The sequence below is a fragment of the Otolemur garnettii genome, unplaced genomic scaffold (assembly GCF_000181295.1).
Source record: "Otolemur garnettii isolate 467f Iridium unplaced genomic scaffold, OtoGar3 scaffold00016, whole genome shotgun sequence".
Taxonomy (NCBI): domain Eukaryota; kingdom Metazoa; phylum Chordata; class Mammalia; order Primates; family Galagidae; genus Otolemur; species Otolemur garnettii.
This window is the reverse complement of record NW_003852411.1, coordinates 28,994,742-29,007,644: the sequence shown is the minus strand read 5'-3', so window position 1 is coordinate 29,007,644 and position 12,903 is coordinate 28,994,742. Positions and strand designations below refer to the sequence as shown.

The window sequence follows — 12,903 nt, the reverse complement described above, 5'->3', positions numbered from 1 at the left end:
GGGTGTGCAGTTAGAGTCCTGGGCAGAACGAGTTATGGTCTGAATCCCTGGAAGCTGAAGTGGGAGTTTAGCTGCCTTGGGAGGACCAAGATTTGCTTATTTCTGGGTCAGTGGATTGGAAGAAACTTGGATAAAAGGTGGACAGTTGGGGATAGCAAAGAAACCCAGCACGTCCTGGAACCCAAGTGTGCACTGAAAGTCTTACCAACAAGAGATTGAATTTTTTGGCCATACAGACATCTATGAAGGCATTAAGGCCTTGGAGAAAGAACTGGAATAAGAGAAGCTAGGTTTCCTGGGTGGCGTTAATGTATTACAGGACCCATTGCTAGCCTGGGTATAGAGAGAACAGGAATAATGCAGATAATGGCAATTCAGTGTTCAAATGATCTTGACAGTTATTAATCAGCTAAGCAGATGATGCAGCAGTTTTAAGAATTTGGTTACGATTCAAATTCTGGCTTAGATACTATAATGAGTCAAATTGTGTTCCTCAAAAAGGTATGTTTAAGTTCTAACTTCCATACTCATGAATTGTGACCTTATTTGGAAATAGGTACTTTGCAGATGGAATTAACATGAGGTCGTATTATATTAGGGTAGACCCTGAATTCAATGACTGGTGTCTTTATATGATGTGGGAAATTTGGACACAGAGATGTGGGAGAGACATGGAAGAATGCCACGTGAAGAGAAGACAGAGGCAGCAGATGGGAGTGATGCGGCTATAAGCCAAAGAATGCTAAGGAGTGTCAGCAGCCACCAGAAGTTAGGAGGGAGGCATGGAATGGATTCTCCTTTGAGGTCTCTGGAAGGAACCAGCTTTGAGAAAGTCTAACTAAGGCACCCTCTTGGCCTGTCTCAGCAGTTAATTTATGTTTTACTGTTAAGAAGTTCTTTCTTGCTGAGCGTGGTGGCTCACGCCTGTAATCCCAGCACTGTGGGAAGCTGAGGAGGGAGAATTGCTTGAGCTCAGGAGTTTGAGACTTGCCTGAAAGAGAGTGAGACCCCGACTCCTTAAAAAAAATGGCGAAACCCAGCCAGGTGCCATGGGGAGTGCCTGTAATCTCAACAGCTTTCTGAGGCTGAGGCAGCAGGATGCCCACAGCCGGAGTCTGAGGTTGCAGTGAGCTATGACGCCATTGCACTCTGCTGAGGGCATAGGGTGGGACTCTGTCTCAATAACAACAAGAAAAAGAAGTTCTTTCTTGGCTCGGCACCCATAGCTCAGTGGTTATGGTGCCAGCCACATACGCTGGGGCTGGAGGGTTTGAACCCAGCCTGGGCCTGCTAAACAATGACAACACTAACAAAAATACAGCCAGGCATTGTGGCAGACATCTGTAGTCCCAGCTATGGGGGAGACTGAGGCAAGAGCATCACTTAAGACCAAGAGTTTGAGGTTGCTGTGAGCTGTGACATCATAGTACTCTACTGAGGGTGAGATAGTAAGACTGTCTCAGAAAAAAGAGTTCCCACCCAGAACCCCATAAATGTATCAATGTACAAAGTCATGATTTAATAAAAAATAATTAAAAAAAAATAAAGTTCTTTCTTATGTATCACTAAAATCTGACTCTGGCCTCCTGAACTTTGAGAGATTAAATTTTTGTTGTCTTAAGTGATTAACATTATGATAATCCTTTAAAGCCATTCAGAGAAACTAATACAGATACCTGCTAGCCATGTGACCCCTAGGGTGTTGCTAGAGGCTGGAAAGTTGACTCACTTTTCTGTTTCCTCTGTAGAACGGAGATAGTGATACTACCTACCTCATGGTGGTTGTGAAGATAAAATGAGTTTTTACATGTAAAGAGCTTAAGCAGGGCTTGGTAGATGATACCATATTCTTATTGGATCACTTTAGAAAAGACATTTTTGAGTGCCTACTATGTGCCATAAACTCTGTATAAATTATTCCATGTGATTTGCATAACAATTTTAAGCTTCATCTTATCCCATTTTGCAGCTGAGAAAACTGAGGTTTGGGGCTTTAAGGAGCTTTTAGAAAGTAGAGGAGCTGCACCCTGAGGACTTGTGGCTCTGTTCTCTATTCCTGGGGCCTTGGTCATCCCCCCAGATCAAAGGAGTCTCTGTGTTTACCAGGGCATTAGACAAGGAAGGGTGTGAACCTTTCTGATTGACTTTGCACTGGGAAGATTTATGCCTAATGCCTCTCTCCATGACATGCAAGGAAAGTTGACTCACTGCCTTGAAAGCAAGAGGATGATTGTTCATAAAGGAAGGACAAGAGGAATCTGCAGTTTTCTAGGTGAGATTCCCCTTGCATATACCAGACCCTACGATTTGCAGTGTGTTGATTTTTTTCCTCTGCTTTCTGGTGCTGGGAAGGAAGTTGGATTTCTGAGCAAGAGTCTTCAGGAAGCCTGAGGATCCTGCAAAGTGGGGAGGATGGTTTAAACTCCCCAAATGTGAGCAGGCTGCATGCATGGACTCAGATAACACAGACAAACAGGAAAAAGAATTGGCAGCCTGTGTAAACAGACTTGGTTATTGACAGCCAACAGCAGGTGACAGCTATTTTGGAGAAATTATGATTGTTGGAAAGAAATTAAAGCCTTTGACGTATTTGAAAGGATTTTTGTATGGTGGTTTTGTGAGGGACACTGGCCTGGTTTTTGCTTGCCTGTCAAGTACTGAACAAGGGGAAATTAATTTATCCCAGTGCTTGGCATTTAGAAAGTGCTGTGTGATGGTTTGTGGTTGATTTAAGTAAAGCTGGGGAGACTTCAGTGGTACATGAGAAAGAACTTCTTAACAGCTGTGAAATTAAAACATAAATTAACTGTTGAGATAGGCCATGAGGGTGCCTTAGCTAGACTTTCAAAAAGATAAATAACGTGTTTGTCTGGTTCTCTCTAGATTTTAAAACTCAATTGATTGTTTATTCCTTATTCTAGGTACCCAGTAGATCTTTATAACAACCATTTAGACATTTGTATAATTGTTTTCCTTGAAGAAACCTTAGAAATCAGCTTCGAGATTTGCATTTCTGTGCCTGCACTTGAAGAGATGAACTTGACTGTCTCTGGAGGTCTGTCCCAAGGCTTCTTCCAGGCCATACAGATCTGCGAGTTATGTCCCGGTCGTGGTGATGTCCAGGTACTGGACAGTGTGTCCCAACACCTCCCATATCTGTGGAAGCAAATCTGTGACATAAGGAATCCGGTTCCACAAAGGATGGTGTGCACGATTTCACGAGTTTAGTACCATTCCTTTTTGCCAAATAGCAGTCTTCAGGATGGGCATTACCCAACCAGGAGTGGCCACAGTGAGGAACGAAGATGGAAGTCGAAATAACTTCTAATGAAAGAAAAACCAGCCGGAGTGATAACGAGCCTTGTGCAGACTGTGGGAGGGAAACAATGATCCGACTGAAGCGGTAATAGGAGGGAAAAATGACTGAGATGACAGATCATGTTATATAAAGATTGTATTTTTTTTTTCCTGCAGTTTTTGGCCAGGGCTGGATTTGAACCTCCCACCTCTGGCATATGGGGCTGGTGCCCTATTCCTTTGAGCCAGAGATGCGGCCCTAAAGATTGTATTTTAAGTGTGAATAAATAGGAGGCATGGGGAAATAAAGGAGGACTGGGGACAGGAGTGTAATGCTGTGTTCATGCTCTGGGGTTGGGCTGGGGAGAGAGAAAAAGGCACACCAGCATCCGGGGGTGCCGGGGTAAGGGGTGCGTTCCTTCCTGTACTTTCTGGTGCTGGTTTCTTAGTGAAGCATCAGGCCCACTAAGGACCTATGAAAATCACCTGGGCTGGGACACTTAGGGGATGGTTTCTAAGGGCAGCTATCAGTCGGCTGGATTTCCCCAACTGTGCCCAGCTGGTCTCCAGCAGCAGGTTGGCTCTGTTTCTGTCTTCTGAATTTTTCACAGTGCTTCTTACTTTTCCAGAGGTTTTCTCTAGTGGTTCAGAGGAATGCTTGGTTTTGTCTCATCATCTGCAGCTTCCTTGGTAGCTTAGCTTTTCCCGTTGGGCTTCATTTCCCTCTGTGCTGTGGGCTCAGACACGGAAGAGCAGTCTCCAGAGAGCTCCATTCCAAAGCAAGCAGCTGTGATGTCCACATATGGCCTGTCATCAGATTTGGTTTGTTAAGTTTAAGTTAACCTTCGCCTGCTAGGTCCCGTTGTGCCTTCCACAGCTCCGTGTCTTGTAGGCATGCCAGTTTGCATTCAGATCATCAGTTCCATCAGTTTTAAATCCAGTTCCCAGTCCTTAGGGCATTACATAAGAGTAAGTTGAAAACAAAAATCAAAGATGTTTTCTGTGTCATACATCTGAACTAACTGGACTTGACTTCCTGTGGGGAAAACGAATAGCCAGGGAGACCGCACTATAGGTGTTATTAATGAGGGCAGAATGCCCCCCTCATTCCTAAGCAGGCGTTAGGAACCTCCCATATACGCATCAGAGGGTTCCAAGGTGTGCTCCTTGTTCCTTCAAGGAGCACATCATAGTGTGAGATCCTGCTGAAGGGAAGAGAATCTGCTCTAAACCAAGTCTCAGAGGATGCCAAGGGTGTTCACAGCAGTTGCCAAGGCAGAAAGATAGTTCTGCAGCTAGTTCTGCAGGGCTATATAGGTCAGGACTCTGGGGAGAGAGGACAGCAGAAAGGTAGCTGTTCCATGCTAGGAAGTTTTGCATTTACCTTTAAGACATTAGGAAGCCTTTTGGATGGTTTTTAAAAGGAGAAGACGGGATATAATTTGTATATAAAAATACAGCTTTGCTGGTTGGGAGTGGATTGGAGCTGGGCTTGGTGGTTCATGCCTGTAATCTTAGCACTCTGGGAGGCCAAGGTCGGAGGATTGCTTGACCCCAGAGGTTCAAGACAGTCTGAGCAAGAGTGAGACCCCATATTTACTAAAAATAGAAAAACGGTCCAGGTGTTGTGGCAGGTGCTGTGAGCTGTGACACTACGGCATTCTCGCCTGGGCAACAAAGTGAGACTGTTTAAAAAAAGTAAAAGTGGATTGACAGTAAGTGGAGCTAGAAAGCAGAGAGACATTATTTGGAGAGTGTAAAAATCCAGGTGAAAAATGAGAACTAAGGTGGTACCATGGAGTTAAAGAGAAAAATATATACCAGAGACTTGGCCATGAATAATGTGTATTAGGGAACTCTGGAAGGAAAATCACCCTGGCTTCAGGCTTAAGTAGATAGGCTATCATCTTATCAAGAGGCTTGGGAGAAAGGCAGCCACGTTTGCTTGGAAAATTACAGGGAAGATGATGAGTTCAGTTGGGGGTATGATTAATTTAAGAAGCTTCAAAGCCGTTCAGGAGGGGATGTCCAGAAGGGCTGGCCAGATGGGCCAGGAGCTCAGGCAGGAGATGCCAAGGTACAAATGTTGGCTTGTCCCTATGATGTTAAGAAGACAATTTGGCATCACTAGAAGGGCTGAGGACTCTGTGGGCATGATAATATTAGATTAGCTTTCTTGGAAGCCACATCAAACCAGCATAATAACCTCTATTATAGCATCGTTTAGAGTTGGTAGATGTGAGATGTACTGACATGACTTCTAGCAGAGTTTAGCAAAACTTGTGGTCCCCAAGGTAAACTTGGGTTCCTTCGCAGTATTGTTCTCTCTGTGGCCACCTTTTTATGTCTCTCCCAGAATGCTTGGAATTCCATGGTGAGAATCTCAGACAATTCAGAGGCTGCCTCAGTATGGAGAGATAAAGAAGTCGCTTTACTAAATATTCCATCTTCTCAGAAATCTTGCAGGGAGTTGCTATTAATTGTCTCATTTTACAGATGATGAAACTGAGCCTCTGTAACTGGTTATCTAGCTTATCTTGCAGTAGGCTAGCAGCATTATAGGTAAAGTTAGACTCTAAATCCCATCTTCTTTCTGCTACATAGGACTGACTTATAGTAAAATAAACCAAGGCTGTTAAATCCTCAGATGAAACTTTCTCATCTTGTTATTGTGGAAAAAATGTTTTGTGGAAATGATGTGGCCTCAGAGGTATTCACGAAGAGCAACACTCTCCTTGGATTGTCCAAAACTGACTCCACCACTGTATCCAGTACAGCCGCCCTTCCTTACCCCATGCTGACAGCAGGCAGACCTGGGGCTCCTGGTGATCCCCTGTCCATTTAAGGCTCAGCCACTAGGGCCTTTCTTATAATTTCCCCCCTTTCTCAGCCTACCTTTCTGCCTCTGCCCTTGTCCTACCACTCCCTACCCTAGGCAGCCAGAATAATGCTTTGGTTTTAGCGTAAGGAAGGCAGTCCTCTGCTCAGAAGCCTCTGACGCTTCATCTCACTTGGCATATGAGCTCTGGCCTTCAAGGCCTTGCACATTTTCACTTCTGGCTACTTCTGTGACCCTGTCACCAACCACATTCACTCCACTGGAACCAGGGCTTGTGAACTTGCTGTCCCCCTTCCTGCAGTGTTTTTGCCCAGGTATCTCTATGACAGACCCCCACATCACGGAGATCTCTGCCTGTCCCCATCACGCTCTGTTTCTTATTCTGCCTTATTTGCCCTCATAGCATTGACTTTCTGTTCTTTTATTGACATCACCTACACATAAGCTCAGTGAGCTCAGGGGCTTTGTTCTGTTTGCTGCTGTGTCCCCAGCTGCTGGGATAGTGCCTGGCCCATGTGGCGTGCCTGACTCAGTGGTATTGGTGGAATCATGGAACAAATACTCGCAAAACATGGTCCCAGAAGAGAGGGATGAGAAGTGGGAGCCCCATCAGCAAGGGACCCATGATAACATTGCTGGTCCTCCAACTGGCATCAGAAAATTGTGCACATTTCTCTGGGTGAGGAGCAGGTTTATTGCTCTGATAAGGATAGGATGGTGACCGGGACAGGTGGGCCCCCTCAGGAGATGGCTGGTATCAGTATGGGTCCCAAACCCACTCTAATCTGGAATTTACTCTCAGGAGTGTGTGTGGAGCCTGTTGAAGGTGCCTCCTGAATTGTGACTTTTGGGTCTCATAAGAAGATTTTGTCTGACAACTTGGCTTGAATGAGCTCTGCCTCAGAGTGTCCTTCAACAGAGCTATCCTGCTGGGACATTTGAACCTAATGCCATTTTCAATGCATTTTTCTATTACTTTTTTTCTAGAATCTTCTACGTCTCTCATGATTCCCAAGACTTGAAGATCTTCAGCTATATTGCTCGAGATGGTGCCAGCAACGTCTTTAGGTGTAACGTCTTTAAATCCAAGAAGAAGGTAAGGGGGCAGTCATTGGTCACCTATAGTTTTCCTCTGATTGTCCAAGAGTATCCCTGATATTGGCCCATCTCCTCCTTGAGAAGGTGCGACTTTCATAACTCCAGACGAGGGAGAACTACCTTGATTGTCTGTCGTTGCTCCTATGTAATGAAATCCTCTTAGTTTCATCTAAACTTTGTACTTAGTTATACACAGACTGTTGGACAGGCTTCTTCCACTGGGCGAGTGTTCTGAACAGGTGCAGGCAGTGACAACACCAGGAAGGATGCTCACCTCAGTCTGTGGTAGGAAGAAAGCATGGCCATTTACTAAAGTGATCCTTCATCATAATTCTGCACATTGATCATGGATCTGCCATAGATGTAGCATGTGATACTGGTTGTCCTGCGTGATTATTTTGATATGGCGACCTTCATACTTGATACTTCATACGACCGTCCTCGCAGCTTGTACGGTTTCATAGAGGCAGCCTTACTATCTTCCACCAGGGGTCTGTCACACAAAGCTGGGGTTAAGTAAATAGGACCGACTCTTCCTCTCCCTTGGAACCCTAAGTGGTGCTATGCAGGTCTCATTTTCCAAGAAGGTAGGCAACGCGAGCATTTCCTAAAATGTATTCTGGAAAACATCAGTTATCCAAAATGTTCCTTGTTAAAGCTACCTGATGTAAATAGCTGAGAAGTCCTGAAGTTAAACCTCTTTACCTTTGCTTAACCCAGCACTTCTCAAACTCATATGGCCATGGGACATTGGCCACATTACATTTTTTTCTATGTAATGTGTGTTAATATCCTGGGAACTATTTTTCTGCAGAAAAGATTTTGGGAAACACTGTTTATATTTCTAGAGGTTGCTCTAGAGACAAACTGCTAACCCTGGCTTCAAGGAGGACTCCAGCCCCCCTCCTGCCTGTTTCTCCTTTGATGCTGTGTGACATCGTATGTCCTGAGGCATCTGGAGTAGATTTGTTGGTCCCTTGTCAAGTGGGGCCGATAAGAACAATACACAGTAGGGGCGACATTTGCTGCTATGTGTCTGGTACCCCATTTGTGCTCCACAAAGAGAGCTGTGCTTGGCCTACTTAGCCTCTTCCTATAATGAGATTTGCACCTTTACCCACCCTGTTCCCAGGCTTTAAAAATGCAAATCATGAAATCTCGGATGGAAAGTGCTAGAGCTAGAAAAAGGGGAGGGGAATAAAAGGTAAGTTGCCGCACTTCATTGTCAAGATAGTAGTACAGTGGAGAGAAAAATGTTAGTGAGGCTAAGTTGAGCTGCACATTACAGATCTGAAAGGAAAAAGAGCAGCAAGAGGGAGAGAAAGAAAAGCCATAGGAGCTGGGGCTTAGGGTTTGGGAGACTGAAGGGCCTCTGTATTTTGAGGTGTAGGGCATCTGGGGTGGAGAGAATGGAAATTTACAGATGGATGGGATCGTCTGTAATATTCTTGGACAGATGCATCCAAAGACTGGAATTCTTTTTTAATTCATGTTAAATATTTGTGTTTCTTACTTTAATTTTGTACATAAACCAGACCACGTGGACCTTGGAATTTATTAACATTATAAACAACACATTGTTATTTACCAAGTGCTTTGATAGTTATTTTATCTTTATAACACATAAGTAAAGAACTTAAGGCAGGTAATTTTTATCCCCATTCTAACAAAGGAGAAAGTGAGGCTCAGAGGGATTAAATGACTCGCCCAAGTTCCCATGAATAGGCACTGGCTCGAACCAGGGAAACATGCAGAACAAAAAGAATCTTCAGCAAGAAGCCTAGATAAAGGGGACCAGTGTACTGTACTTGCTCTGCCGTCGGGTCTGATGCAGCATCGGACATAGTAGGGGCAATCCCATTCTTCTGCCGAAACCTGAGTCTCAGAGCAATGCCCACTTGAACTCTGATCTTGAAGTGAAGCCCAGAGCTGCTTTCTCAGTGGGAGTGGTCATCTGGTTCCCTGTCCCTGGCTCTTCTGCCTCCTGTGTTCCTTTCACCCTCACCTGCTGAGACAGTAGCTCTTTGCCGGGTAGGTTCTCAGGCCCTTTGCCAGCCTCTGGCCATGTGGCTGAGGGAAGTGCTTCCAGTCAGCCTGGGCCGTGTGCCCAGGGCTGCCAAACTATAGGTGGGAAGGCAGTTTCCATGCTGGGAGAGAGAAGTAAATTGTTTACCAAAGGAGGCTGACTCGGGGAGAGTTGGGGCACAGGCCTGTGAGGTTTTGTTTGCCGTCCTGCTTAGCTTCCAGACATGGCGATTTATTTTTTTGCAAAGCATTTCTGGTTTGGAGAGAACACAATTAGTTTGGGGAAGGAGTTTTAACTGACAAATCCTGGGGATACTTAAGAGGTGAGGGGAAAGGACTATAGACTGAGCAAATGTTTGCCTCCCAGAGACGTTTCTGGATTGTGAGAAGTCAATAGGGAGAGCTCTCGCCTGGGAGCCAGCAGGCCTGGGTGTTCTCCAGGGCCCTGGTATTAAAGAAGCTTCGTCTGAGCTCCTTGCTGTGTTAGAGCTTTGGTCACTGCTGTTTCACATCATGCCATGTCCCCTGTGTACATAACCATGGCGCGTTTCTCATGACAGGCCCCAAATGTTGGTGTCCTCCTCACCCTGCAGTTTAGTCTGGAGAAAAGGGCTGTTTCTCCTGTTGGTTGAGAGTGTGGGTCAACTCTCTTAGCTTTTCTGGGAGAGGGCCTCCCGATAGCTTGTTCCCTGTACCCGTGATTTCCTACCTGTGCCTCTTGCTTCAGTCACACATACAGCCGGTGTGGTTCCCACCCTGAGGATTTTTTTTTTCTGCTGTTTTTGGCCAGGGCTGGATTTGAACCTGCCACCTCCAGCATATGGAGCTGGCACCCTACTCCTTTGAGCCACAGGCTCAGCCCACCCTGAGGATTTTTAACCTGGAGCTGATTCTTTTCAACTGGCTTTCACTAGAGGCTAGATAGCAACATTTTGTAGGAATCTTCATGGAACCTGTTATTCTTCTATGACTCTAGGTTATCTAAGTTCTAGCCTTATATTGAACTAAAGAATAATATCTAACTGGTTTTGATGACTTGCTATGTGCGTGGGACTATTCTAAGCTCTGTAGATGAATTGTCTTATTTCATTCCCACTGTTGCCCTGTGACGTAGGTGCTCTTATGCTCTTTTGTAGATGAGAAGATGGAGCTGAGGGTACATGATTTGGGTAATGACTCATAAGTAGTGGAGTCAGAACTGAACCCAGAAAGTCTGACTCTGGAGCTCAAGCTCTTAACCAGTCTGTCACACTGTTGCCCTTGGGTCATTAGGAAGTTGCAAAATGAGGGAATCGCCTTGTTTTCCAAGACCAATTTGTAACTGGATTCTACTGTAATCATTGTGGGTACAGAGAGCTCCTTAACTCTGAACAGCCCGAATCACTTTGATATAGTTTTCCCTTTATCCTCCTAGTGTCCTTGTATGGTCAATATTGACACCATTGTATAGTTGGAGACAGGAAGGGCCCAGGCAAGCAGATGCCCCTCACTCGCACAGTGATCAGTGGTGCCACTGAGGCTTCCCAGTCCAAGATTTTAGCCACTAAGACTTGTAACATGAAATGTATATAAAAGACACAGGAGCCTTTCTGAACTTGAGTTTCTCCAGCCATCAAATCATGAAAGGCATCTCAGGAATGCTGCCTGCGGTATGTAAGTGATCTGATCTTTAAGGAACAAATTCTCCATGACTGGGAAGGACTGTGGCAGAGGGCTCCTAGCAGGCTTCAGGGTTGTGCTAGAAGGAAAGGGTGGGTGTGGGTCTTTTCCTAGCTTGTTAGTGAAGACATTTCCTAATAACGTGGGCATCCCGTTTCCTCTCTTTGGGGGGGGATATAATGATAGTATTCACTTGCAAGGCAAGAAACCTCTTGCCTGGTCTCTTGACCTCTCCTATGGAGTGGATGTCACCCTCCTGTCATTTCCTCCTAGCTTCAGGAGGCTGTGGCTGTCTGCCTTGATTAAGAGTGACTGTACTTATTAGCGTATCGGTGCGTGAAGTGTTGGTGATTAACACGAGCCACAGGAATCTCCCCATTATCTTCATGGGTATCTCCTTGAAATAATTTTGCCTGCAATCACAGCTCGATTGGTTTGGGTTAGAAGAATTCATTTCCTCCTCTAATGCTGTCACTGTTAAATCGGGGGCCTCATCTGTGACGTTTAATTGTCCTGTAGAGTTTGCAATGGATTTCAAATGATGATGACAGCCATATGCCAGCACATAGTCATTTGCTTGGTCGAGTTTACGAGGTGAAAGATAGGAAGGTCCTTAAATTGAGCTGTTTTTTATAGCTTTGGGCTGAGCTGGGAAGGCGAAGTATAGAGACCATCAGTCTCAGAACTCATCTAGTCCAAATCTCTCTGTTTATGGATGAGGAGATCAATACTGAGAAAGTTGAATTAACTTTTTCACGCTCACTCATCTGGTTACTGACAGCACTGAGATTGTAACTCATCCTTCTTTTCTCGATGGTACTGCGTTTCACGGACAAGCAGAGTCGTAGGAAAACCCCAGCCATCTGCTGGCAACTTTCCAACACAGTATGCATTGTCAACGTGGAAAGTCACACCTGCTTTGAAACTAAACTTTCTTCATAATGAATAATGTTCTGATGTCCATGGTACTGTCTCAGTCAAATTATATAATCAAGGTCACTAAATGACCTGTTGGACAAAAACCCAACTTATCTGACACTTCAAAGCCTTATTTAGTACCTTGGATCTTACTATATGTAGACGTCCAAATATAAATATTTTCATGCTTCAGCACTGTAAATTCCATAGATTGCAGTCATGATATGTATATAAGCTAAATCTTTCACTAAGGTCCCCCCCTCCAAAAAGAAAATCACATTAAAGAAATAGGACATTCAGTTCTATTTTTGTTGAGATTCTTTGGAAGTTAAGGTCAAGTAAGGGCGCTGTGTTTTATTGCTGTGATAGATGAGAATTGTAAATCTGTGAGCTGTCCTGCCACTAACTTAATGGACTTGACTTCTCTGGGATCAGAAGCACTTGTCAGGTAAATCCTGAGCACCCAGAATATACTTGGGGGGGGAACATTAACCATGGAGGAGGGGAGAGCCAGTAGACTAATAAAGAACCTTACTTATAAGACATGTGCCCACTTCCCTTTGTTCTCAACCTATTATTGTCATTACCATCATCATCATCACCTTCATCTTGCACTTTGTGCCTATACTCTCCACTTTCCTTGCTTATCTGATGACTTCTTCAACATCTTCATAAGTTGTGAAATCGCTTTTTCTAGAACAATGAAATTCAGAACAGTGCCCAAGATTATTTATTAAATCAGCTGAAGAAGAAGGCTCATAATCATTCTTCACAGGTGTCTATAAGATGCCCAAAGTTTATAGGACCAACCAACAGCACAGTCAGTAAGCAGAACAGAAAATAAAGCCACAGTCTACAGCCACGCCACCTTGAACGTGGCTTATCTGGTCTCAGAAGCTAAGCAAGGTTGGGCCTATAGTTCTTGGATAGGAGAAAACAAAATCATGATTGTAATTTTTCTATTGGCAAGTAAGTATAGGAGTCAGCCTTTTGGTTTCCATCTTCCTAAAGCTACCACTGCAGGCTTTTATCTGCTTTGGAGTATACAACCGATGCTCACTGAGACT

At 44.6% G+C, this 12,903-nt stretch overlaps 1 protein-coding gene across 4 annotated transcripts in view; it reads left to right on the top strand.

Annotated features, from left to right (window-relative positions):
- The window catches only part of LOC100944273 (carboxyl-terminal PDZ ligand of neuronal nitric oxide synthase protein), a 291,887-nt gene that overhangs the window by 230,512 nt on the left and 48,472 nt on the right, over positions 1 to 12,903 (top strand). For all 4 annotated transcript variants that reach the window (XM_012802697.2, XM_023510768.1, XM_023510769.1 and 1 more), the window contains one exon: positions 7,124 to 7,232. In XM_012802697.2, coding sequence (XP_012658151.2) covers positions 7,124 to 7,232 — 109 coding nt within the window. The remainder of the gene's footprint in view (positions 1 to 7,123; positions 7,233 to 12,903) is intronic.